The sequence below is a fragment of the Artibeus jamaicensis genome, unplaced genomic scaffold (assembly GCF_021234435.1).
Source record: "Artibeus jamaicensis isolate MK-2021 breed Jamaican fruit bat unplaced genomic scaffold, CSHL_Jam_final contig_3176, whole genome shotgun sequence".
NCBI lineage: Eukaryota > Metazoa > Chordata > Mammalia > Chiroptera > Phyllostomidae > Artibeus > Artibeus jamaicensis.
Window position 1 is genome coordinate 4,029,821 of NW_026521740.1, and position 26,592 is coordinate 4,056,412.

The 26,592-nt window shown below is 39.0% G+C and overlaps 1 protein-coding gene across 6 annotated transcripts in view; it reads left to right on the plus strand.

The window, feature by feature from the left end:
* Positions 1 to 26,592, plus strand: part of UTRN (utrophin) — a 449,632-nt gene that overhangs the window by 179,620 nt on the left and 243,420 nt on the right. For all 6 annotated transcript variants that reach the window (XM_037144913.2, XM_037144915.2, XM_037144914.2 and 3 more), the window contains 9 exons: positions 475 to 666; positions 1,535 to 1,707; positions 7,948 to 8,098; positions 9,699 to 9,874; positions 14,288 to 14,423; positions 17,563 to 17,712; positions 20,706 to 20,781; positions 22,875 to 23,089; positions 25,223 to 25,340. In XM_037144913.2, coding sequence (XP_037000808.2) covers positions 475 to 666; positions 1,535 to 1,707; positions 7,948 to 8,098; positions 9,699 to 9,874; positions 14,288 to 14,423; positions 17,563 to 17,712; positions 20,706 to 20,781; positions 22,875 to 23,089; positions 25,223 to 25,340 — 1,387 coding nt within the window. The remainder of the gene's footprint in view (positions 1 to 474; positions 667 to 1,534; positions 1,708 to 7,947; positions 8,099 to 9,698; positions 9,875 to 14,287; positions 14,424 to 17,562; positions 17,713 to 20,705; positions 20,782 to 22,874; positions 23,090 to 25,222; positions 25,341 to 26,592) is intronic.

Sequence of the window (26,592 nt, forward strand, 5' to 3'; positions counted from 1 at the left end):
AAAAAGATGTTATAAATACATGTTTAATTATTTACATTTTTAACACTGTGTCCCAGAAAGTGTTTACTATAATTGTGAGATTTTAAAAATGGGTGAAGTAATAATGATATTAAACTTTTATTTTATGTAGAACGTTGTGATTTACAGCGTATTCTCGTGTCCTCAGTAACTCAGGAAAGAACACATTTTGCTTTCCCGTTTGCTAAGTGAGTTTAGGTGGCGTAGGTGTTAAAATGAAACCTTTCTGTTCAACAGCAGGCTCCAGACAAAAATCAGAATAGAGATTGTTAATAGAGATTGTTGCCCTGTGAGGCAGCGCAAAAGCATAAAAAAATTAAAACTTAGTTTTTAAAAATTTGGGTCAGAGTTTCGCACTTCTCCCCAAAATAGTCCTGTGTTTTTTTCAATGTTACTCACTGTGGGGATATTTTAAGAGTGCACATTATTATTATTATTATTTTCATGGTTTTACAGGCAGTCCCTGTTCAACAGATGAGAATGGGTCAACCAGCTCCTGGAATCAAATCGTCACCCCTCCCTACAGATTATATGGTTGAAATTAGCAGAGCTTTACTGTCCATGGATGATGTGGAATCTTCACTGAATGCCCCGGAGCTGAGCACTGTGGTGTTTGACGATTTCTCTTTTCAGGAGGATGCACTGAAGGTAGACCCCCAGGCAGGGCATTTGAATAACTGCAGTTAATGTAGAAGTTAAGTAAGGAATCTGTCATTGTGCCTCTGTAGATGATCTTTAACTTTCACAATTTGTGCCAATGAGTTAATAATGCATATAAATGATAAACCTTTCCTGTATTCACCAAGGAAATATAAAAAATTTAATTTTTAAAAAGTAGGCATAGATTTTTAGTGTGCAGTTATTAGTTCTTTGCACCGAGATATTTTTAATCTAACACCTGCAGAAACACATTTTTTTCTTATAAACTTGATTGCCAGTTGATGTGAAGTGTCAACATTGATCATGCCACTTATAACAATGTAACACTGGCCAATGGTTGTGGTATGGGATCGCATGTTGGTTGTAAGTTAGTTAGGGATCTGGAAGTTTTTAGTTAGCTCACAAAATTATTCATCAATATTATCAAGGCTTTTTAATATAATCTGATTGCACTTATGTGTAGTATCACACTAATTGCTGATAGATTTTGATAGCTTTGATTGATAGCTCATTTCTGTCATCTCAATTAGCATTTAGATATTAAACATATAAATAATTTTAGCTCCAAACACTTCATTACCTTTAAAGAATGTTTGGAAGCTTTTTATATGTCCTGCATAAGTGCTACTTGGAACACCTGTGAAGATGTTTTCCCACCATTGGGTATCACATAGCAGTCCTCATACCCTGTGGTCAGTACAGGGTATTATTTTTTTAATGTTTTCAGTTTTTAATAGCAAAAATGATTATATCTCACATATCAAATAAGTGTCATACAATATAAATTTTTGGTCTGTGATTTCGTTATTTTAATCTTTTTGCTGGGTTTTATGAATGTCTGACAATATATTCATAGAATATCAAAGACCAACTGGACAAACTCGGCGAGCAGGTTGCAGTCATTCATGAAAAACAACCAGACGTTATCCTTGAAGCTTCGGGACCCGAAGCCATTCAGATCCGGGATGCACTTACTCAGCTGAATGCAAAATGGGACAGACTTAATAGAATGTACAATGATCATAAAGGGTAAGTAAATGAAGTTAATATTTAATTTTAAAAACCTACAAGCTCATGAGCCACAACAAAGGGCACATATACATTAAGGTTAATGAGATTGTGTTTCACATCTTTGGAGGAGGTCCTGTTTAGTAAATTGTGATGAGTTCAGTTCCTTAAAGAAAGCAGAAAGAGATTATACATAGACGAACATTTGCAACATAATATCTTAATAATTAAAGGAAGCACCTTTAATTTTTAATATCTAAAAGGCATCCATTTTCATTAATGTTCGCTTTCTCCATGTTTGATGATTAATGTGAGTGAGAGGCAGGAACAGATAATTGGAATCCGTATATAACCACAAACCATTTTTAAAAATAACCTTCTGTTTAACAGAGTGGTTTTGAGTCTTCTTACTTCTAGATTTTAACCAGGCCTATAAATAGGTAGCAAAAAGAATGGGAAGATTTTTGACAGGAGCTGGGTGTGTAGTGGAAAGGCAAATAAAGCAAATAAAATGGGAAATAGCACAATGTAAAGTGCCACGGAAGAGGAAAGTTAACGCAGGAAATACACTGGAAAATTTTAGAGACATACACACGAAAGTTAGGTATTATATTGTTATCATTTTTATTTTTTGTTTGGCCTTTTGGTATATTCCTTTGCATGGATTTTTAAATTCATCTCTGCATATTTAGAGTATATTGTTTTAAGTACATCTTTGTGCATACTTCTATTTAATTAAACCTATTAATGAAGATTAAATTGTTAAAAAATAATAACACCTGAAGGCTCTGCACTGCATTATGAACTTGCGTATCATAGCCCTGGTAACAGTGTACATGAGGTGTCCTTCTTCCTGACCCCTTGTTAAGGTGAATGGTCGGCTGCCTTTTTAAAGACCTTTGCCAGGTGTATGGTGATAGATTGCATCGCAATGTTATTTTCATTTCTTTGATTATCACTGAGATTTCAGTAACAGTAACATGTTTTATTGGCCCTGGTAGTATTACTTCTGTCCATTGTTAGGTCATGTTCTTCGTTCATTTTTCTATGATGCTATTGCTATTTACTGATTAATTTGCAAAAGCTTTTTTCTAGATTAGGATATTAACTTTTCATATTTTTGTTTATTATTCAAGCTTTGTATGTGCTGTCTAATTTTGTAAATGGTGTTTTTTTGATGTATAGGTTTAATTTTGTATAATTGTATCTCATGAGTCTTTTTCCTTTGTGATCTTGGTTTGCTGATATGCATACAAATTACTCTTTCTTTCTAATATTAGTTAAATATTTATGTGCACTTTAAAAGGATTTTGTTTGATTTAAAATTTACACTTAATAACTAAGCCACTGGTATTTTTATTTTAAAAAATGTTTTGTGCTAAGGTCCAGGTCAGTGGGTCTGTACAATAACCGTTCGGGATCCAGAGTAGAGTTCGTGCACCTCGACTTTCTGACACTCCTCAGCTCATTGGGTGCTGCAGCCTGAGATAGGAAACACTAATCTGTTCTGTTTTATTTTGCTTTTCTTAAATGATCAACCAGCTTTTGTTGAATAATTTAGCTCTTCCTGGTCAGCGGTATTTCCTTTGTCATAACTGTAAGTGTACTCCTATCTCATATCTATTTAACTTTGCTAGTTTTGTCTTACGGCACCATTGGTTTTAGTCTAATACCATAACATTTTTCTTATAAATCTTACTCATCCAATACAATAAATTTTCTCTAATTATTCTAACTTGAAAATTCATATTATTTTTTAATTTTTTTCTTGCAGTAAAATTTTAGTCACTTCAATTATTGGTTTAAAAAATGATTGATTTGAAGTGTAGTCTTTCCTTCATTACCTAGGTACACTTTTGTGTCCTCAGAAGAATTTTGAAGGTTCTTCTCCCTGTCTCCCTAGAACTATTACTCTTGGTGGTTTTGTGCTTTTATTGTTTATTATTGCAGAATTGGTGTATGGTTGCTTTCTTCTAGACCCCATAGGTGTGTGTGTGTAAAATCCGTTTACTTAGCCTTTGTCAGTATACTCACATCATTTGCATATGATAACATTGTTTGATTACCCTATTTGCATATATGCCTATGGCTAGTGGGGTAGAACTTCAAGAATATTGTTGATTCGTAATGTTGATTGCGGACATTCATGCCATTTTCTTGATTATAAGCATGTTGCCTTTTAGAAAATAACTTATTCCATGTGAATTTTTAAAACTTTAAGAACACGCCCTGGCTGGTGTAGCTCAGTGGATTGAGTGCAGGCCTGTGAACCACATGATTGCAGTTCGATTCCCAGTCAGGGCACATGCCTGGGTTGCAGGCCAGTTCCCAGCAGGGGACTCACGAGAGGCAACCATACATTGATGTTTCTCTCCTCTCTTTCCCTTCCCCTCTAAAGATAAATAAATTTTAAAAATCTTAAAAAAAAAACTTTAAGAACACAACTATATTCGCTTACATTCTCATGTCTTTTATTATCTTTTTTCTTTGTTTACTACATTACATTTGCTGGAAGGTTGTCTCTCTTATTTTATTTGTCCCAGTACTTGAGTGCATTAATTGATTATTTTTTAATTTTTATTCTTAATTTTGCTTTGTTTTTCTCTCCCAATCTTGGTAACTATCCTAAAATGTTTATTTTTCTCTATCTCTATTTATGTGCATTTCATAAGCAATAGGTTCCTTTCTGTTCTGTCCTTTTCATAAAATATCAAGGCAATGGCGAAGGCTCTGTGCTTCCACAGCTTCAGTTATCAGTCAGAATCACGCCAGCGTGACCATGACGTCCATTTGTCTATACCAGACATCTATGCTTTCTGCCTATAAACTTTTCAAGCTTTGTTGGTCTATAGTGAAAGGAAGATAAATACCATGAAGAAAATGGATCATCTTTCTCTGAGATCTCCCTTATGCCTGCTTTGCAGTGACTCATAGCATTAGCTTTCATATTTTTTCCAAAGTGCAATTTTAATTTTAGAACCATCCTTGATAATGGAACTCCCTTTTCCCTGTCAGATTTCTTCCCTTTCTTTAAGCTGCTTATTTCTTCCTTCTCCTCTTGGATCCTCGGATCCTCATGTATCTTCTCTCCTAAGAACACCTTCTCAGATGCTGTGTCCCCTGTATCTCCTTCAGTGACAAAGTCCAGACTTCTCATGTTAAACTTAGGAGCTTTTAAACAGTGTTTTCCCGGTGGTCTAATTTCTATTATCTTGCACATGTTGTTCAAAAAAGTTTCCTTCACTCATTTCGTATTAACTTGATCAAAATTTTCTTTGCTTTCTTTACTGTGTCAGTTGATTTTCACCCAGAATTCCATCTTCTACTAGGAGTAATTTTCTTTCTCAATTTCATCAGTCATCATTTTTCCATCATTTAAAAAGTTTTTGTAATTCAATATTACTATGCGCTTTTCTACCCATCCTTCTACCCATATATACCTATCTATGCCTGTATACACACATCATTCATTCGATGTATGTTTGTGGAGTGCTGACTAATGTAAGGCACAGGTAGCCACATCACATGTAAGGAGTTATTAAGAATTAAATAATACAATAGATTATTGCATAGGCTGTGACAGGGACATTGCAGGAGGCCATGTGAGGGACCCTGAGGAACCTGGGAAGGCTCCTTGGAGATCATGAAGATAGCCAGGGGAAGGAAGAAAGGGAATGAAATGCAATGTATGTCACATGAGATCGTAGGTAAGAGAGAGTGCATTGCTTATTTTTAAAGATTTTACTTATTTTTAGAGAGAGGGGAAGGGAGGGAGAAAGAGAGGGAGAGAACCATCGATGTGAGAGAGAAACATCTATCAGCTGCTTCTCACACACGCCCCTAACTGGGGACCTGGCTCACAACCCAGGCATGTGCCCTGACTGACTGTAAGTTGAACCAGTGACCTCTCCGGTTACACAGTGATGCCCGACCCCCTGAGCCACACCAGTCAGGGCAGTGTGTGATGCTTTCGAGGAAATGAAAACAGTCCAGTAGAGCTTGAACTCATAGCGGTGAGATAAACCAGAAAGGTGTGAAGGGACCGTATCAGAAGGGCCTTGTGTATCATGTTAAGTGGTGTGGATTTTACTCTGAGGACTGTAGGGAGCCATTGCACTATTGTAACAAGGGAATAATAGTTTGCTGACTGCAGAATGGATTGCTAGAGGACAAAACTGAGAGCTCGGGCATCCGTCTGTGCCTGACAGATGGTGATACCTTGATTCGGAAATGGCTGTGAAAATGGAGACTGGGGAGAAATTTGAGAATTAAACAGTTGAATCAATAAAAGGTGGTGATTGATGGGATGTTAGAGTAAGGAACAGGGAAGAGTAGAAATGACCCCAAGTCTTTGGCTTGAGAACCCAGGTTGGTGTTGGTACCATTGCCAGAGACCAGGAACACAGGTGGTGAGAGGAGTTTGTGAGGGAAGCTATCCATGCCAGCTGCAATATCAGAGACAGCAAACTTGAATGCTTCCAAATGACGGCTTGGGCTTGAAGTCCTTTGACTTTGGAAGTCCATTGGTCTTCACGATTCCATGCTGCCTCCATAAAATCTGACCGGATTCAGAGAGGAGGTGACGGCTTGGTGAATCCTAGCCGAACATTGATTTCTTGCTCTTTCTTTTTCCAGCTCCTATGTAATCTATAGCCGTACTGCTTAGTTTAGGTTCTGTCATGATGGTTACTAGGGTTACTGTTTATATTCTCAAAGTCTTTAGATCTTTGGGAGATCCTTTCTAAACACACTTTCTATTTATTATTGCAGTAACTCAAAAGTTGAAATTTGCGGTGGTTATTTAGTGACTGCACATTCTTACTGAAAGTAACGAGGGTTGTTTTAATATTTTCTCATAGTGTTTTGTTTAAAGTGTTCTCAGTTTCATCATGTCCAACAGACTTGCTTCTCTGTGGGTACTCAACAAATATTAACTGAATTTTCAAAATGAGTTTCATGGAAGAAAGAAATAAAAACATTATTTTTGTAGGTAGCGATGTCAGGGATTATTTTATTAGTTTTTCAAATTAAATTTATTACATAAATAAAAATTTCATTAATATGAAGATCTCAGAGGTCTCTTCCAAACCTCACCTCTCCCAGTGCCACTAATTTAAACACAAAGGCCGAAGCAAACTCTTTAGGATCCAGATACAACAAAGCTTATGCTGTTTCATATCTTAAATACGACAAGCACTGGACTTTGGCTTTATCTAATTTCTGAAGGCATGAGGTTTAAACAGGCATCTCAACCATCCTTCATCTCATTGCCCAACCTGGGCTTTGCCCGACTGGGGCTTTGCAGGCACCTCCTTACTGGACTGTGTTCAGATGAACAGGCCCAGTATGTTCATCTGCTTGGGCTGCTGTAATGAGATACCAGGGACTGGGTGGCCCAATCAACAGGCGTTTATTATCTCTCAGTCCTGGAGGCCACAAGTCCAAGATCAAGGGGCCAGCAGGGTTAGTTGGTGTTGAGGGCTCTCTGACTGGCTTGAAGGTGTCCCCCTCCTCCCTGTCCTTGCCTGGCCTTTCCTCCCTGCCCTCCCAGACAGAAAGGTGTCTCCGGTGTCACTCCCTCTTCCTCTGAGGACACTGGTCCTGTGGGACTAGGGCCCCATCCTTGTGATTTTGTTTTGAAAATTACCTCCCTGAAGACCCTGTCTCCAAATGCAGTCCCTTTCAGGGTTAGGACTTCCTCATAGGAGTTTGGGGGTCAAAATTCAGCCCATCACACAGAGAATAATGGAGGGACAGGAAATTTTGAAGTGTTTTGGCATTTCGGGTTTTGTTCTACCTGGGAACTGAATGTTCAGGAAGCAAAATACAGTTTTTTCCTAAGAGGATAGAATAATTAATCATATTTTACATTTTATGGCATTTGACATGTAGGTGGTTAAAATTGGGGGTTTAACTGCCTGTAGCAAATCAACCTTGATTTTCCAAGCTGGACAAGGCTTTCTTTTCAGCAAATAAGCTGCCTAGTGTGTGCATGTATGTCTGCAGGCACGTATGTGAGAGAGAGAGGGGGGCAGGTGGTGTGTGTGCCCTCTGTTTCGCTCTTGGGATGAAGAACGTTTCTCTGAAAGGAACGATGAACTGTAATCCATCATGAAAGCCTATCCTGTAGAGCGGCGCTCTGTGAATTCATTGATTTAGGAGCTTTCTGTTTCACTGAGATTTGAATTTACCTAGAAGAGTTGCTTCTAGACAGTCCTGAGAAGTTTGGAAATGTATTTTATTGCATTTGCTCTCCTCTAGTTATTTTGACAGGGCCGTGGAAGAGTGGAGACGGTTCCACTGTGACCTTAACGACCTGACCCAGTGGATAACGGAGGCTGAAGAGCTGCTGGCGGAGTCCTCCGCTCCAGACGGCGGCCTGGACTTAGAGAAAGCCCGGACGCATCAGCAGGTGGGTGCTTTCCACCAGAGGCTGCGCATCTGCCGAAAAGGGGGTGTGTTTTTTTTAGTATGTGGCATTTAACATACATTTTGAAAGTAGGGGATCAATATATTAATTTTTCAGGTACATATAGACAATTTGTAATTTTTGTTCTAGTTCTAGTTTCTACTCATAAAGGCTTAAAAAATATTTAATTTTTATGTTTTATTGTTCAAGTACCGTTTTCTGCCCTTTCACCCCATCTTTCTTCCCCCCCAAACCCAGTCATTCCCATCCCCTGATTCCACCCTGTCCTTGGTTTTGTCCATGTGTCCTTTATAGTTGTTCCTGCAAACCCCTCACCCTTCCCCCCTTATTATCCCCCCGATCTCCCCTCTGGTTATTTACATTTTTAAATTAGGATTTTAATGAAATTTAAATTAAAAATAGTCTTTAGTGGCTATTATGAAAAAAACTTTATTTTACAAATTATGTATTTAGAATTACATTGTAAAATTTGGTACTCAAGACTATAGCAGAAAGGTATATCATCATACCTCACCTCTGTTTTCTGTTTAAACACTTAGACATCTTATTTCCACTTTGTATTATTGATAATTGCCATAAAAATAAATATTCTTGAGCTGTATCAGGGCAGCTGCTCATGTAAGTTGAATTCAGTCTTGGAAAATATAACACAGCAACGAAATCAGTTCTGCTGATAACAACAGGTTTCTACAAATAATGGTGAGAGGCAAGCAAATTAAAATTTACCATTGTTAAAATATTTTCTCTTTTATTAAATTTTTAAAATATATTTTATGTGGAAGGTTCATGAGTTAAATGCTGTTATTTTTCTTACATATTTTAATGCATTTATAATTTTAAAGATAGAGATGAATGCTTCAATTTTATTTTAAATTATTCTCTTTTAAATTTGTTGCTTAAGGATTTACAGACCAGTAAAGCAATGTCTCAAGAAAATGCACACTGATGCCCTGCCTGATGAGGCTCAGTGCATTGAGCATGGGCCTGTGGACCAAAAGGTAGCAGATTCAATTCCCAGTCAGGGCACATGCCTGGGTTTTGGGCCAGGTCCCCAGTAGGGGGTGTGCAAGAGGCAACCACACACTGATGTGTGTCTCTCTCTCTTTCTCCTTTCCTTCCCCTCTTTACAAATAAATAAATAAAATCTTAAAAACAAACAAGAAAAAAAATGCACACTGAGGTTTACTTATATATGTTAGGACATAAGGTCACATGGGTTTGTTTTCCTTTTTAAGAGATGCTTTCAAGCACATATTTAGAAGAAGATAAGCAGTTTCATCAAACCTGATGGATGCTTATGCTTCAATGTTGTAAGCAGCTCTTAGTTATTTAATGTTGTTTATCATCCTGTTTCACTGTATGACATTCATGAGAGTGGGTTAGATTTCAAAATGGATTTTGTTTCGTGCGTTCACTGAAATGTAATGAAAATGTTTTTAAATGGCTCTTTCATGAACGTAAAGTAGCCTCGCAGGTCTTTGTTTCTTTAACTCGGAAAGGGACGTCACACACCTGGGGGTCCACTGCATCAGAACATCCTGATCTAGCAGGAGACTCACTCCCGGGCCGTGCTCTGTTCCAGGAACTCGAGGAGGGGCTCAGCAGCCACCAGCCCAGCTTGGCTGCACTCCACAGAGCTGGGGACGGGATGGTCCAGAAACTCTCCCCCACGGATGGAGGCTTCGTAAAAGACAAGCTGACAGGTTTAAACCAACGCTGGAGCGTGATTGTTGCAGAAGTCAGGGATCGGCGGCCAAGGTGATTTTGCCTCCAGAATTTAAGGGCACAGGGGTAGAGATGTTTTGGGCAGAGCCTTTTAAAAATACAGTCAGATGAGTGCAAAGTTCTTTTATTGTCTGATATTTCAATAGGAGCTTTACTGAGATTTAAGACCTCCCCGGTCCATGTTGTTGTGCATTTTAGTAAAACACTGTCCCTCACTGTATTTTCCGGCTGTCTGTACAGTTTCCCCTTTCTACACAGATAGTGTCCATGTAAGACATCCCTTGTTCTTTTTTACTTCTGACTGCTTATTCTGCTATGGTCACCACGTGGCAGAAAGTCAGAGTAGCTGAAAGAACACTATGGACTTCAGTCTGAAGATCTGGTTCAGGGTCAGGTTTCTCACTTGCTGATTTCCTGACTGGGCTTTGGGGTCTCTCTCTGTTGTAATCCCTCTCACTGGGTGGTCCCTAGTCAAAGGGTGTGCTGTACCACATACCATGCAGTGCTTGGTAAATGATGCAGTTCCTCTTCTAGCTAATATAGTATACATACATATGTGTATTTATGTTAAATTATGTTGCAGTGTCCCCGATTTTATTAGGGTATCTCTGGTGGCAAACACGTTTACAAGTGAATATAATCCTCAACACTGTATATATTTTACATATTACAAAATTATTTGAAGTTACTTGTTTGAGATAGTCAACATTTAATGGATGTTGTATTTGCCTAAATGTATTAGGCAAATACAATGTTTAATGTATTTGCCTAATACATTTCATCTCATAAATGACCATTTTTTTGGTTAATGGTAGTTGTGGGTTAAAACGTCCCAGATATATTTTTCTGCTAATTTTAACTGTGTAGATGATGTATTATTTTATGTATTTAACATATAACAATGTTACTATTGCTCATCTAATTAGAGGCCCATCTAATACTATTTTCAAGTCCCCAGTTCTTTGGAGATGTTGGGGGTTTGGTTGCAGACCACCACAGTAAAGCGATTATCATATTAAAGTGAGCCATACATTTTTTGTTTTCTAGTGCATATTAAAGTTATAAATAGGTAAAAAAAATGTACTTGAAAAGTAACTAAATAAAATTTAATATTAAAAAAAAGAAAGGAGATAGTGAATATTCAGTAAGCAACTAGATGTAAAAAAAAAGTTATGTTTACACTATACTGCAGTCTATTAAATGTGCAGTAGCACTTTGTCTAAAAAACCAATTACATACCTTAATTAAAATTACTTTATTGCTAAAAATTGCTAACCATCATCTGAGCCTTCCGTGAGTTGTCATCTTTTTGCTGGCTGAGGGTTTCATCTTCAATTTGCATGAAAATACAATTTCTGTGAAAGAGTAAAGTAAAGCACCATAAAATAAGGTGTGCAGGTATTATAATATGTTATAAAATATTCAAGTATGACTCTTTGCCTTTGCTGCTTTTTATAAAGGAATATCATCTATTATTTTGTGTGAGTTTTGGTAAGAGGCAAATAACAGCTGGGGTGTTTTGGTTGAGAGATCGCATGTGGCAGAGAGAGCGTTTGACACCTTGCACACCTGGCCCAATTTAGTTAGCACAGCAACCCTCTATGGCAGTGGTCCCCAACCTTTTTGGCACCAGGGACTGGTTCGATCGCTGGCCCACCACTCATCTCCTGCTGTGAGGCCCAGGTCCTAAGAGGCCACAGTACTGGTACCAGTCTGTGGCCTTGGGATTGGGGACCCCCACTCTAGGGGACTGTTAGGCCCATAGTGTGGCTTTGGAAACTGAGGCTCAGAAGGGGGAGGTTAAGTAACTTGTCCAAAGTCTTCCACAAAGTCAATGATGGTGCTAACTTATGGTCTCAAATACTGTGTATATAAACTTGGGAAGACCACTGAGCTCTCTGGCTAAGTCTTTCCTTCGTAAATGATAACTGTGATACCTTCTCAAAGGAGTGTCGTGAGGATTAAAGAAAACAGTGTTATAAAAGGCATATGCCATGAGTATTCATAGTACAGTCTAAATATCTAGTTCATATAATATTAAGTTAATATAGGTTTGATTCTCCAAGCATGTTATTGCTGGATTTTGCCAGTGATTGATTGACTAATTTGATCCATATTTATCAAGCCTTGTGTTTAGCACTAGGGACACAAATATGACTAAGGAACTCAGAAACCAAGAAGAAGAAAATACTTCAAGGAAAAAACGCTATGCTTTGATTGAAGGACACATCGTGAAGAAGAGACAGTGTTGTCACCGAAGCGGGGTGATGGGTCGTGGCATTTAGGCATCTCAGGGGGAGGGATCCTGAAAATGGGTTTTGAAGCATTTATAGCAATTTCCCATAAATACCTCCTAGGGATGGCTTTCCAGGGGAAAGAACAGGACTGTGTGGGAGGAAGGGAATAGTATGGCCAGGTGAGGGATCTGCCAAGGCTAGATGAAGGGGAGGGTCCAGGGACCAGGGCCAGGATTGGAAACTGTGGTCGCATAGCATCTTCTGTGCCATGCCGATGAGTTTGCATGGAGAACCTTTCCAGCCTGAACGTGATGTGTCTCCCAGGTCATCTTAAGGAAAAAGATGTGCCTGGTGGCATGGTATTTATTATCAATAAATGCAGCAATTCCCCAAAAGATTTTCAAATCGGTCACTGTAGAGTGTAGTAATTACTGCTCTCAGAACTAATAAGGTGAAGCAAATACCTATTTTACTCATTTTTTTGGAAGAGAGAAGAAGAATGCATCTCTTTTCCAACATCTTACATTTTAACTAAAACAATGTTTGTTTTCTTAAATTCATATTTAAATTCACTTCAGGTAGTCCCTTGTCTTAAACTGGGGCCACCCTGGGACTTCAGGAGGTCATATGTGCCCTTGTCATCGCAGCTCATTCTGTTTTGTGTTGACAGCCTCTAGTTAAATAACTGCACAGTTCCACAACTTACAGTGTGGTTCCTCACCGAACAATGGTTATCTGTTGTTTGAATGGGAATTTAAAGCCGGCTTTTATTCTTAGGGATAGCATTTAGAATGTTAGCTAGTTTGCAGATGAAAATTTTGTCTGAGTGGAATATGTATTATTGAAATGCCTTGAAAATGTTATTTTTTCTTCATAGATAATAGTTGCAAAATACTAAATTGGTCATGAACCTGAAACATAAAAAATTTAAATTCCAACCTTTGTTTTGGAAATACAGGTTTATTTATAATAGGATTTTAGGTGTTTCTAAAGTTGTCATTTTAGTTAAATACTCTTTGACACAGAGTCAGGTAAATTACCCATTTTGTTATTATTAGTCTTAACAATTAGTACTATTCCTTGATTTTTGTCTTGTTCTTAAATTTTGAAACAGTGTTCTCTCCTGTTGGATACTTAAAAATGAAAACCTGTGCTTTTTATTAACTTTGTTAAATACTAAAATTCTTTCAAATATTACTGATTCTCTACTAAATATATAAGTATTTACTTAGCATTTTATTATATATATTTCATTATTATGTTATATCTTTTTGTGATTAAAAAGATAAAGTCACAGCTATAAAAATGTTAATTCTTATTAAGAGATGACACAATATATTCATTAAAAATTACATTCTATTTTTAAATCAGCCACTAGTAGCAGCAGCTATAAAAATAAGATACCACCTCTAAGCTCTGAATAGCTTTCAAACCCTTTCTTAAAAATATATAATCTTGTTAGTCATATAAGTTCTAATCATATTCTCATCCTCTGACATATGGTTTATACATTTATAAATGTTATTCTTATACCATTTAGAGGATCTGCTTAAGGCAATTCCTTTTTTATATTCATAATGATGATTTTTTTCTTATGTCATTTAAAACTGTCACTTTATTTTCTACAATACATACTTTTAATAACTTGACTATATCAAATAGAAGACTTAATGAACCAACTAAATTTCCATTGTCTTGTATTTTCTAATACTTGCAAAAATGTCTATTCTCAGAGTCTTGCCCTGTTCTTATTCTTTCTTTTCTGTGAATGAAGTAGAGTAATAGTTGCCACCTAATGTGAATAATGTGTCCTATCACGATGCCTGTCCATCTCCATGGAGCATTCAGAGAATTATGTGGTTTTTTCTTATAATTTTAGATCAAGACACTTTTCATGTATTTTAAAAAGTCCATTATGTTGTACAGTAGTATCTAGCTTACCATTTTTCTCTATTAAGTATCTATGTGATTTTCATGATGAGAGAAGACAATATTCTTTAGTTTCCATGTTTCTGAATTTAAGGAGGGAAGAATTCTTACATTATCAAACAAGCATCGATATTGCAGAATATATACATTGACACATTTGAAATGCATATTAATAATTATCAGGAGTTATTTCTTTGGTGGTGTATTTAGTCCAGATATTCAAAGTAAATATATGGTGTTCTGCTTTTTCTCAAGATATTTCAATGATATATTTTTTCAGGCTCAAAGGAGAAAGTAAGCAGATGATGGAATACAAAAAAAGACTAGATGAGATTACCTATTGGTTAATGAAGGCTGAGGATGCTGTGCAAAAGAGGTCAACCACTGACCCGGAAGAAAACCTGAGAGAGCTAACAGTAAGTGGTTTGTCTCTGTATTTGTCAATACTTTTTGATGCATGAACATTTACACTAGAAATAAGATAAACTATTAGGAGAAGAACAGGGGAAGAAACTTTGTGCTTTGTGGTATACATGATACATTTTAAGAAGGAATATCTTTTTAAAAATTTTCTGTTAAAGAGCAGCTGTATTTTGTTCTTGCAGAGGTAAGGCTATACTCACATGAAGATGATAAATCTTGTGGCCTCAGTATTTGACCTAAGGTTTTTAGGATATTTTAAATAGGCTTCATCATTGTAGAATATTATGTTGCTATGAAATAAGCTTTTTGCTTTTGGAAGACAGTTAGTGATTACTATCTATAAAATTGAGCTTTATAGAAATTCAAGAAAACCTAAGTGACTTGAGAATAATTCATTGCATATTATGCTAGACTTAGCATCATGGTTATATTAATCAAAAATTTTTTGTTGTTCTACAACTAAGAAGGATTGTTTATAGTAATTTATTTATATATAAGCATATAAAGACATTTAATATATATGTATATATATATATATATATACACTCAAATATCCATAGATTTCATATTTTTGTGTTAGGAATTAAAGGACTTTTTTCTAAGCAATAAGCATAATGAATTCATATTTTTATTTTAAAACATTGAGTGTTTATGTGGACAAAAGCATGGTCATGCATCAAAGTATGCCTAAAAGAATGCCCACGACTTCCGCCAAGATGGAGGCGTAGGTGGAAGCACTGTACCTCCTCCCACAACTAAGTTTAAAAACAACAAAGTTTTAGCAACAAAAACGCAGCCAAACCACAGAAAATTTAACTACACGGAAGTCTGACAACAATGAACCCTTCAGCCAAACCGGTAAGAGGGGTAGAGCCAGCAGCAGAGCGGTGTCGGGCAGGAAAGATCCACCAGACCTACCAGGGTGCGAGACCCAGGTATGCCAGCAGCTGTGGGCGGATCCCAGGTGTGGAGTAGCAGCACGCAGACCCACTGTGGGCGCAAGGTGGTGGACTCACTGAGGGCTGACCACGGTCACACATTCACGCGCAGATAAACCAGTGAAGGAACAAGTGGTGAGACAGACCCGTGCAGGCCCCAGTGGCACGAAGTGGCAGAGGCGACCGCCATTGTCCCTCTCTGACCCCGCCCCCACATACAGCGTCACAAACCAGCCACCTGGGTGGCCCCACCCTGGTGAACATCTAAAACTCTGCTCCTCGCTCCTCATACGTAACAGGCAAGAACAGATCAAAACATGGCTCAAGAACAACTCAGAGCCCCAGAGCCAATAAATCTAAGTGAATAAGAAATTGCCAACCTATCAGAGGCGCAGTTCAAAACACTGGTGATTAGGATGCTCACAGAACTGGTTGATTTTAGTCACAAATTAGAGGAACATATGAAAGCTAAACTAATTGAAATGAATGGAAATGCACAGGAAACCAATAGTAATGGAAAGGAAACTGGAACTCAAATCAAAGGAGTGGACCAGAAGGAGGGAAAAAATGACCAAACAGAAAAGGATGAAGAAACAAGAATTCAAAAAAATGAGGAGAAGCTTAGAAACCTCCAGGACATCTTTAAACATTCCAACATCCAAATTATAGGGGTACCAGAAGGGGAAGAGGAACAGCCACAAGTGGAACACTTATTCGAACAAATAATAAAGGAGAACTTCCCCAATCTGGCAAAGGCAATAGACTTCCAGGAAATCCAGGAAGCTCAGAGAGTCCCAAAGAAGTTGGATCCAAGAAGGAACACACTAAGGCACATCATCATTATATTAGCCAAGATTAAAATGAAGGAGAGAATCCTAGAAGCAGCAAGAGATAAGGGTACAGTCACCTACAAAAAAGTTCCCATCAGACTGTCAGCAGATTTCTCAAAAGAGACCTTCCAGGCAAGAAGGGGCTGGAAAGAAGTATTCCAAGTCATGAAATCCAAAGACCTACATCCAAGATTGCTCTATCCAGCAAAGCTTTCATTTAGAATGGAAGGGCAGATAAAGTGCTTCTCAGATAAGGTCTCAGATAAGCTCAGACAAGTTAAAGGAGTTCATCATCACCAAGCCCTTATTATATGAAATGTTAAAGGGACTTACCTAAGAAAAAGAAGATAAAAAAGATGAACAGTGAAAGGACAGCAAACTCACAGTTATTAACAACCACATCTAAAACAAAAGCAAACTAAGAGGACAGCTAGATCAGGAGCAGAACCATAGAAGTGAAGATCACATGGAGGGTTAGCAACAGGGGAGTGGGAGGAGGAGAAGGGGGAGAAGGTATAGAAAATAAGTAGCATAGATGGTAGGTAGAAAATAGATGGGGGGAGGGCAAGAATAGTATGGGAAATATAGAATCTAAAGAAATTGAGACACATGGTCATAAACTAAAGGGGGGAGGGGAGGGGTGGGGGAGGGGGTATGCAGGGTGGAAGGGAATGAAGGGGGGAAATAGAACAACTGTACTGGCATAATCAATAAAATATATTTTTTAAAAAATAAAAAATAAAAGAATGCCCACGAAGTTGAAAATAGATTTTCATCTAATGGAGTAAGATTGAGGCATTTGGGGAAAGAAACTATTAGTAATAATGAAAAAAATCTTACGTGGGAAATGGTAAGTTTATACAATGTGACAGTATCTTCCAAACTTGTCCCTATTTTAACTGAAAATTTCAATGGTTTTCTTGGAGCATCACTTTTGTAAACAGTATGGGGGCCATCACAAGGGTGGGGCAGTACGTGAGGGTAGGTACAGGTAAGGTAGAGATGGATGCATGCAAGGCTTCTGCTGGTTGGATCTTTCTGGCCTTTCATTGGAACAGACATCATTTCCATCACCTAAGAACAGGGGTCCCATTCCCAGTGTGGATGTGATTTAATACAACCCTGTGCGGGGGGTGGGGGGGCACCTGCTCACAGGGATGCACAGTGCAGGTGGGTGCTCACTCCCTTACCAGTTACACTTTGCTAACATAATTTTAGGCTTCTTATAAATTTATTTTCCACTTAAGAAATTAAAGTCCACATTTCTAAAATACTTACCGAAACTGTGTTACTTTCTAATGCCATTCTTGAACTTGCCGTAGTATGGAAACCTTCTAACCACACTTCTCTGCTGTCACCTTCAGGACTTAAACCAGGAGATGGATATACAAGCTGAAAAGCTCAAGTGGCTGAATAGAACTGAATTGGAAATGCTTTCAGATAAAAGCTTGAGTTTACATGAAAGAGAAAAGATTTCAGAAAACTTAAGAACTGTAAATGCAACATGGAATAAGGTGGGCATTAAGAATTGCTTGATACCTTTCTTGTATTGATTAATTTGGTCGTAAAGAAATAGGATCACATAAATATTTTACTTTTAAGGATATTCAAATATGGGCACATTTGAATAATGCGTACTAATGTTTATAATTATTATTTTTTGAATCCATCATGGACAGAAGCATATACTCTCAAAAAATGCTTTTTCTTATACATTTGGTTAGGCTTACAGGATTTATGTATTACATTCTACATTAAATAACAAATATATATTGGAATAAGGCAATAAAATGCCAATAATTATATCCTGAGGATGAAGATATTAAATAATTTCCTGATGTTACACTTGACTTTTCACATTTATAGGTATATTTTTAATGATTTTATTCATTCAACATATATTTACTGGGTTCCAAGTGAAATGTAATGGCATGTGGCTACAGATATGACAAAGATAAAGTTTTTTTTCTCATACCAGTATTATTATTATTGTTATTGTAGTTGAAATAGTTAAAGGCAGATAAAGTTGCAGATTCCTGTTTGTTGGGGCTGGCTCACACGGTTGCAGAGCCTGAGGTCTGTGTGGCGCACCCACTGTCTGCCCCTGGTTCGGACAGACCCTGTTTCAGTCAGTTCCTCCCCGCTCTGCTCTCTTAAAATGAGGCCGTTACTGTCGCTCTTATCATTCAGGAGCTTTATTGATCTAGCGTACAGGGTTGAGAATTACTGTCTGGATGAGTCGCTGGTACTGATGACTCCACATTTGTATCTCTGGTGGAGACCCCTCTGCACACTCTGGACTCGCATACACATCTGTCTGCTCAACAGCTCCCCCTGGCTGTGTACTGGGCGTCTCAAAAGCAAAATTCAAATTCGAGCTCCTGGCCTCCACCTCCCCACTGTGCCTTAATATACTTCTCCCACTTCAGCCACGTGTAATTATATCTTCATTATCATTTATACTGAAAGCCCCGGAGTCTGTCTTTTGGTATGTGAATTATATCTCAATTTTTTAAAAAACTAAACCTTGCAATCACTTCTTCCGAATATATGTCCATTTGATGTGCGGTTGGATGGTTGGCTAGGTAGAGACATGATGACGCAAATACAGCAAAATTTTGACAGTTGTAAATGTTGAGTGGCACATGAGTGTTCCCTGTACACGTCTTTCCATCTTTCTTAGGTTTGAAAAGATTAATAAATGTGGCTGCTTCTCACTACCTCCATTTCCACGAACTTGTTTTAAGCCACCAACATCCCTTCTCTTGATCACGGCCAAGGCCTTCTCACGGGTCTTCTTGTTTCCTTCGTTGCCCTTTGACAATCTTTTCTCTACACAGTAGCCAAAATATTTGTTAAAATATCATTCAGATCAAGTAACACCTCGGAGCAAAAGCCCACTAATGGCTTTCCATCTCACCTGAGTAAAGGCCAACGTCCTTCCTGTGACCTACTGGGCCCCACATGTTCCGGGTTCCTGCTGTCCCTCTGACTTTATCTGCCACTCTGCACCCTTACTTTCTTTTCCGGACATGTTGGGCCCACGTCACACATGCTGAGCCTAAGTTGTGCACATTCAGTCAGAGCACACGTATTTATTTAACTCAGAGGATGTCTGTGGGTGTTGTGTAGACCGGGCATGGGGGCACTGTGTTGGGTAAATCCAGTGCTTCCCTAACCACAGCCCTTCACATCGATTTCACTCTATTTAGGCGGATTTTGGGTGTCTGGGAACAAGCGATGCTGATTGTGCTGAGAATTTCAACAAACACAGTTTGGGAAATACTGCTCTGGGATATTACATTCACTCATGCAGTCATTCACTCCCTGAATAGGTTTTGACTGGATTTGCACTTTATCCTGGCCACCGTCTTAAGGACTAGGAATATGGCAGAGGGTATGCCAGTCCTTCAGGCCCAAAGAGCTTATAGTAGTGAGACAGGTGGATAAGCAATTATAACATAGAGGGATCTATAGGAGCATAAAGGTAGGGCAGGCACCTGGCTCTGGGGGTTAACCATGGACGATTTTGTGGAGGACACCATTTCCAAGCTCATTTGACAAATAAGAATTGGCCAGATGAAGAGTGGGAGGAAGGGCATTGCACAGAGAAGCAGCAGCAGGTGAAGCTGTCTCGAAGAGACAGAATGAGCACCGTGCACTGGGGTCCTAGAAGTAGCTCAAAATGAAGTGAGCAATGAGAGATGCACATGGCCTTTGCTAGAAGCCTCCCCACGCATCCCAAGGATTTTAAGCTCTGTCCTGAGAACAGTTCATTGCCTTGAGGGCAGTGGGCAGGTATCAGTGCATGTCGAGCAGGAGGAAGTTGCATTTTGAAAGCTCACTGTAGCTGAACTGTAGCGATGGGTGGTTATCCTAGAGGCTGTGAAGCAACTCCTCTGAGCAAACCCCCTCCCCAGACCAGGACCACTGATCTGGAGAGACAAATTCATCATCCCCTTTGTGAAGGGGATGTCAGGGAGACAGAGGATGACTTTGGATTTGGGCATGTTTGATATCCAGTTGCTGCAGAGAGTCAGACCGAAGACATATTTTGGGGGAGTCTTCTGCATCTTAAAACTCCGTATGGTAGATGAAATCATTAGAAACCAGGGTCTACAGAGAGGGCCCTGTAGAAAGTTTGCATTTGATGGAGGGGTAGAGGAGAATGAGCTGGTGAAGGATACTTCGAAGGTCAGGCAGGGAGGTGGGAAGAGAGTCAGGAGCACAGAACAGTCACAGAATGCAAGGGGCGGGGGAGTGTGGCAGCCCGGAATGTTGCAAAGGGCCAGGGCAGCTCAGGCCCGGACGGCGTTCTGGATGGTGACGTTGGTGGAGGGGGGCACACACCAGCCTGCAGTCTGCAGAAGGTGGAAACGAGCGCTGGCGCTGAGGGGGAGGAGAAGTGGTGGAGCTCTCCTTTGGAGCAACACTTCCTCTTTCGAAAATACAATCATCCTTATTTATATCGAACTCTTCTTCTCTCTTGTGCGGCCTGATGCTGTAGGTGTGCAGAGACCTGCCCAGCAGCCTGAAGGAACACGTCCCAGGGCCCTGCTCTGTCTCTCCGATGCGAGTTGCTGGTAGGATGCAGTTTATTCCTTAACACATTTTTGTAAGCATAGCAAAAATGCTCTGATAACGAACATCATATATAAATTAGAGAAAACATCCAACTTAGAAACACAGTCCAGTTGTGATTTGTTATTCTATTTTCAATGTTTGAAAAGAATGTCTTCTTTAAACCCAGCACGCATCTGACTGCCCAGTGTGCGCAAGGCGTGGTGGTAGGTGATACTTTCTGCCTTTCCTGGGATGAGAGTGGGCCCTGGGCCTCCAGATGGCCCACTGAAGGGAAGGGCCAGGGCCAGGTGGGGAGGCTGGGGACATGCGGCTTTTCTGAGAGTCAGCTATCCCTGTTACGCTGACATGTTCTGTGGGAGGGATGTAATTAGATGCAGATCATGACTGAGAATAAAGGTGTGGGTATCCTTGGGGCCAGGTGGGAGGTGTGGATTAGAACGGCTCTTCATCCTAGGGGCCTATTTACCGACAAATGCCTACACTTAGATGTGGAGAATAAAGCATGTTGTCATTGTGTCCTCCTCTCCTCGTCCCGATGAGAGTGCAGGCCGTGGCCCCATAGCTCCTGCTCCCGGCCCTGCAAGTCCCTGGGCCTCTGTGCCCTGCTCTCTCTGTGGACTGTTCTTGGCCCTTTTCTATGTTACTTTTGAAATCAGAACTTTCAATGTGTGATTTTGTCAAGTTACATGCAAGCCTCTTGGGGTTTTTAATTTGAATTGTCTTGAATTTACAGATGGACTGTATTTTTTTTTAGAAAATTATTTAAACCTCATCTAACATGCTGGGTGCTAACATGGGTTGCGGATGGGTCTAACAATTAATTTAACTACTTTGTATAAAACGAAAGAAAAAACCAGGCTTCCATCATGAAAAACTAAATAAGACAAACACAAACATACAGTGAAGAGAAAACATACTTATGCAGTGTTTGAAGAAGACAAGAGTCTCTAACTTTAAAAGTTCCAGAAAAACAGTCTCCCATGACAGGTTTATGGGTTTGATCACCCAAGTCTGATAACATCTCTATGCTAAAAAGAAAAGAAAAATAACATGAAAAATCCTGAGCTAGAAAGTTTTAAGCAATATGGCAAAGGTTCATCTTCCCTGTAAAAACAAGCTCATGCAGCTTGATAAGGAAGCAGAAAAAGAACACAGTTAAGGAAGACGGTGGTGAAAGTCCGGTGTTTATCCCTTGAGATAGAACATCATTGGTGTGGATGCAGATCTTCTGGGTTCCACACACTGCTGCTGCTAGTCTAAATTTCCAACTTCTATGGGAAGCAATTGGGTATCAAGTATTAAATACAGGGTGGAAAGTATTAAAAAGTATTAAAATTAAAGTATTAAATTTACTTTAATACTTTATATTAAAGTAAGTACTTTAAAGTATTAAAGTATTATAATTAAAGTACTAAAATTCACAAGTATTAAAAATTTTAATACGTGCTGACCCAGTCATTTGACTTTAGCAAATCTCTAACACTAAGGTGTTAGTCAGAAATGTGCAAAAAGATGTCCCTTGCAGGTTCTGTTTTAAAGCAAAATGTAAGGAACCACCTGTAGGAAAGAGTTAACTAACAGTGATTATATCCAGAAACTGTTATCCAAGTATTCACAATGATGTGTATTAAGGATTACTAATGCTGATGTTATCAAGTTAAGTAAAAAAGAACAGAAAGCTATGAATAAGTTAGCTTTACAATTAAAGTGAACATTTGACAAAATAAAATAGCAGTGCTAATTTTCTCCTTGTTGATGTATTTTTTATTTTATTTTCTCTTGGTATCACTATCAGAGGACCTTGGATGAGGAAGGTTAGTTACTTCTGAGTAATTTCTGCCCTAGAATATTGTGAGACTTGGCTTTACAGCTGCCAAAGACACACACACACACACACACACACACACACACACACACACATACTACAGGAAGTACTGTCGTCACCTCACTAAGAGAAAAATAAAAGCTCTTACCATTTTTTTACTCACTCTTAAGTTTTACATAATACCCAGACACAAGTCACCACTGCACCAGCCCGTCAGAATATGCTGTGGGCTTAGGAATTAACACTTTGCTGCATTTCAAATTTCAGCTCATCCTGGTATCCAAAAGGTGGTGCTGGCATCGTCCACCTCAGATCTCCCTGTTCAGCCTCCTCGTGCTTCAGAAATTTCTATTCCTGCTGATCTGGATAAGACGATAACAGAACTAGCTGACTGGCTGGTATTGATCGACCAGATGCTGAAATCCAACATCGTTACTGTCGGGGATGTAGAAGAGATCAATAAGACAGTGTCCAGGATGAAAGTAGGTGCACAGTGTGAAGTCTTGTCATGAGAGCGCGTGGGTAGACAGGACGTGTCTGGATCTCCTTTGTTTACCCTGAGCTCTGGGAGAGTGAGCTTTACACATTCTTTGGACGTCACGCAGCCGTCTCAGGCTAGCTCTGAAGAGTAAAGCTTTCCTTGAATTTATGCTGTGTTGGTAAGATCACCTTTACCAAATCCACTTGTAGGCTCAGTGTATATTTTAAAGTCTAAAACGGATCTTGTAAATCTAGCCCCATCAGTATAAATGTAAAGTAGCATTCCATTTAATGCCTAATGTGATGTAGCATAATTTTCTGAAGCACCTTTTCAACTTATATTTCATAACAAGCTTATGTGTTTAATTGCTGACATTAGAAGGGAGACTCTTCTGACTATAATTATATATGTGTGTATAATATGTATATATATGTATATGTATATGTATATATAATGCCAATTGATAAAGTTCCTTATTCACGTTCAGTATATGAACATGAGGTTCTGGGCTGTATGTTATGTAGAGATACTGAATAGAATATACTCAATAGAAATTGGGAATGAGCCATAAAATAATAACAGCAATTGGTAACTTTTATTAAGTGCCTAATGTGTGCTGGGTATTTTTCTAAGTAATTTACCTGTATTCTTTCACTTATTTCCTTCACCATCTTTTGAGGTAGATGCTCAATTCATCCCAGATTGCAAATAGGCCCAAACGGAGGTGGAGGCGCTGAATGCCTACAGCTGAACACGTCTCTCTGGCAGAGCGGGTGCCTGCTACAGGGCCCAGGGCAGGGACAAGTGAGCTGTCAGGGGAGCTTGGACGAGGAAGTGAGTTGCTTCCACAGTGACAAAAGGCAGACGATGTGGGATGTTTGCACCTAGAGACACGTGACCTTCCTGGTAAAGGGGACAGAGTGACCAAAGACACAAGATCAGGGAGCTGGAGGGACACTGGGTCAACATTTGTGCAGCAAGGAGGCATAGTGGGAAGTAAGATGGCAAAAAAAGGCAGCTCAAGGTCACTCTGAAGGGCTTTGTAGGCCATGCAAAACCGTCTGGACTTTTCATTTTAGTCTGTACACCGTGGGCATGCACCTTTTATTTTTTTTTGTAATTGTGGCTGGAGACTAATAGTAACAATGTTCTACTTCCATAGAAAGAATGGGAATAGTACAAGAGGTGCTTAATGCAAAGAAAAGAGCCTTTCTGGGCAGCTGGGGTGATGCTGTTGCAGTTAGTAGCAATAACGAGAAGAAATGAGACGTGGATGAGGGTGTGATTGATTCAGTGTCAAATACGTTGTGTGGAGAGAGGTTCTTTGGCCATTTAGAAGGAAGTGTCAGCCTTCACTGAACTCCTAGACTTGGGATTGGAAGTTGTGAATAAGCCATTTGGAAATAATAGATCATAATAGAGGAGTAATCGAAGCCTGCAAAATTAGTGAATTAATTCATCCAGAAAAAGAGCTAAAAGATTGGAAGGAGATTCTCTAATTTTTGCCATACTGTTTGTACTTTTTGGAAATAGTGTTTATGGCTATTTATAAATTGTGTACTTAAAACACACTGTTTTTTCTGATACTAACTTTTCTCCCATATTCATCAGTACTAAGCGATAAACAATAGAGTGACAGTTTTTTTTTTGTCTAAAATGGTTTGATTTGCAATTATTTCAATTAGCGTTTCTCCAGTGCCTCTCCCCACCCCTGTGGGTGACAGTAGTTTGTGTTTGTATCTGATGGAGGATCCACTGCAAGGTCCCACCTGCAGAAATCACTGCTAATGTTTCTCAGAACATTCTTTAGTTTCGTGAAGGGACATTTTTTATTTAATCTCCTCAGACTTGATGTAGCCAAACTGAAGGAATTTTATTTTCTTTTTTTCGTGGAAACAAAACCACAGAGAGGTGACGTGCTTTGCCTGGTGACCTCGATGGCACGTGGCAGTGATGAGATTTGAGCCTAGGACTTCTGCCTCCAAATCCTGCCCTTTGCACACCGAAGATGCCCCTCTCTCTCTCTTCTCGGAGAAAAACAACGACTTTGGTGTCAGCACACTGGCTTTGCTTCTGTAGTTTTCTTACCATACAGCCTATTAACCCGTCTTCACAATCATGTCTTCTTAAACAGATCACAAAGGCTGACTTGGAACAGCGCCATCCTCAGCTTGATTATGTTTTTACACTGGCTCAGAATTTGAAAAATAAAGCTTCCAGTTCAGATGTGAGAACAGCAATCACAGAAAAACGTAAGTTTAAAAAAAATTCCCTCACCATCCACTTACACTCAAAAAACTTACACGCACACATGTTCAAAGATTATTCCATCAGAAGTTAATATTATTTAATATTTGATACTCTTTATTAATAAATACAGCTTTCCCTGTGTTTTTATTTCTTGGAAACATTGGCACAGTTCTCTTATGAATTCCTTAAAGTATTAATATTGATACTTTTAAGTGTTTACTGATTCATTGGATTATTTACTTTCCAGTTAGTATTTCTTTTGAAGGAACCAAGAAAACAAATTAGAGAAACCCATAGGAATGAAAATCCGTTCTTCCATTATAATTCATTAAATAGAACCAGATCTTATCATGTCATTTAACTCTTCTCAAATTCATTCCAAAAATATTTTTTGAGCAACTACTGTGTACCTCTGTGCCTGGAAGTAACTTGGGAATACTGTAGCTAAGAAGCAAACTAGAACAAAACAACTAACAATCAAAACCACCACAGCTATGAGTTTTGCTTCCAGTTTACTTTCTGCCTTTAAATTTTATACAAAACATCCCCAAGAATGGATCCGCACAAGCAATCTGATCATTAATAAAAGGAGGGAGAAAGAAGTAAAATCGCTCATTCAGAAGAAAATAGACCAACATCATGAAACACTGAAAATTCTCTGCTACCTCATCTGTTCCAATAACCTTGTTGTTGCCACGTCTATTTTGAAATTGGAACACACCTGAGGGATGTGTAGGGACAGTCACAGTGTACTTTTATCACCTCTCTTCTCCTGCAGCTCCCTCGGCCCCATCTGTCGCTGTTCTGTTCTGTTCTGTACGTACCCTTGAAAACATCCTGACATGTCTTATTCTCCTACTTTTATTTGCGTTAGTTTTTTTCTCCTCCACCTTTTCCCCCAGGTGAAAGTGTATGCAGCTAATAAAACGTCACCCCTTTGGAAAGCCTTTCCCACTGTCTCTGGTCCCTGGTGTTTTCCATCTTCAGCTCCTGCTGTGACCTTTCCCCCACGACTTCACTGTGGATTTTCTCTCCCCGTCACAGATGGTGAATTTGCACCTTTCCGGGGCCTCCCATGTACCCAATACAAGTGGTTTTTTATGTATTAGGTTGCGGCAGAATGTGAACTGGAATGTATCTTGTCACCTTGTTTAATATTTCTCAAGGGGAGAAATTGATGTTTTCCCCTATAAAAAGTGTGTTTTGATTTCAAAATAAGTGTGGCAGCAAGGGTTGAGATAAGATGAGAGTTAG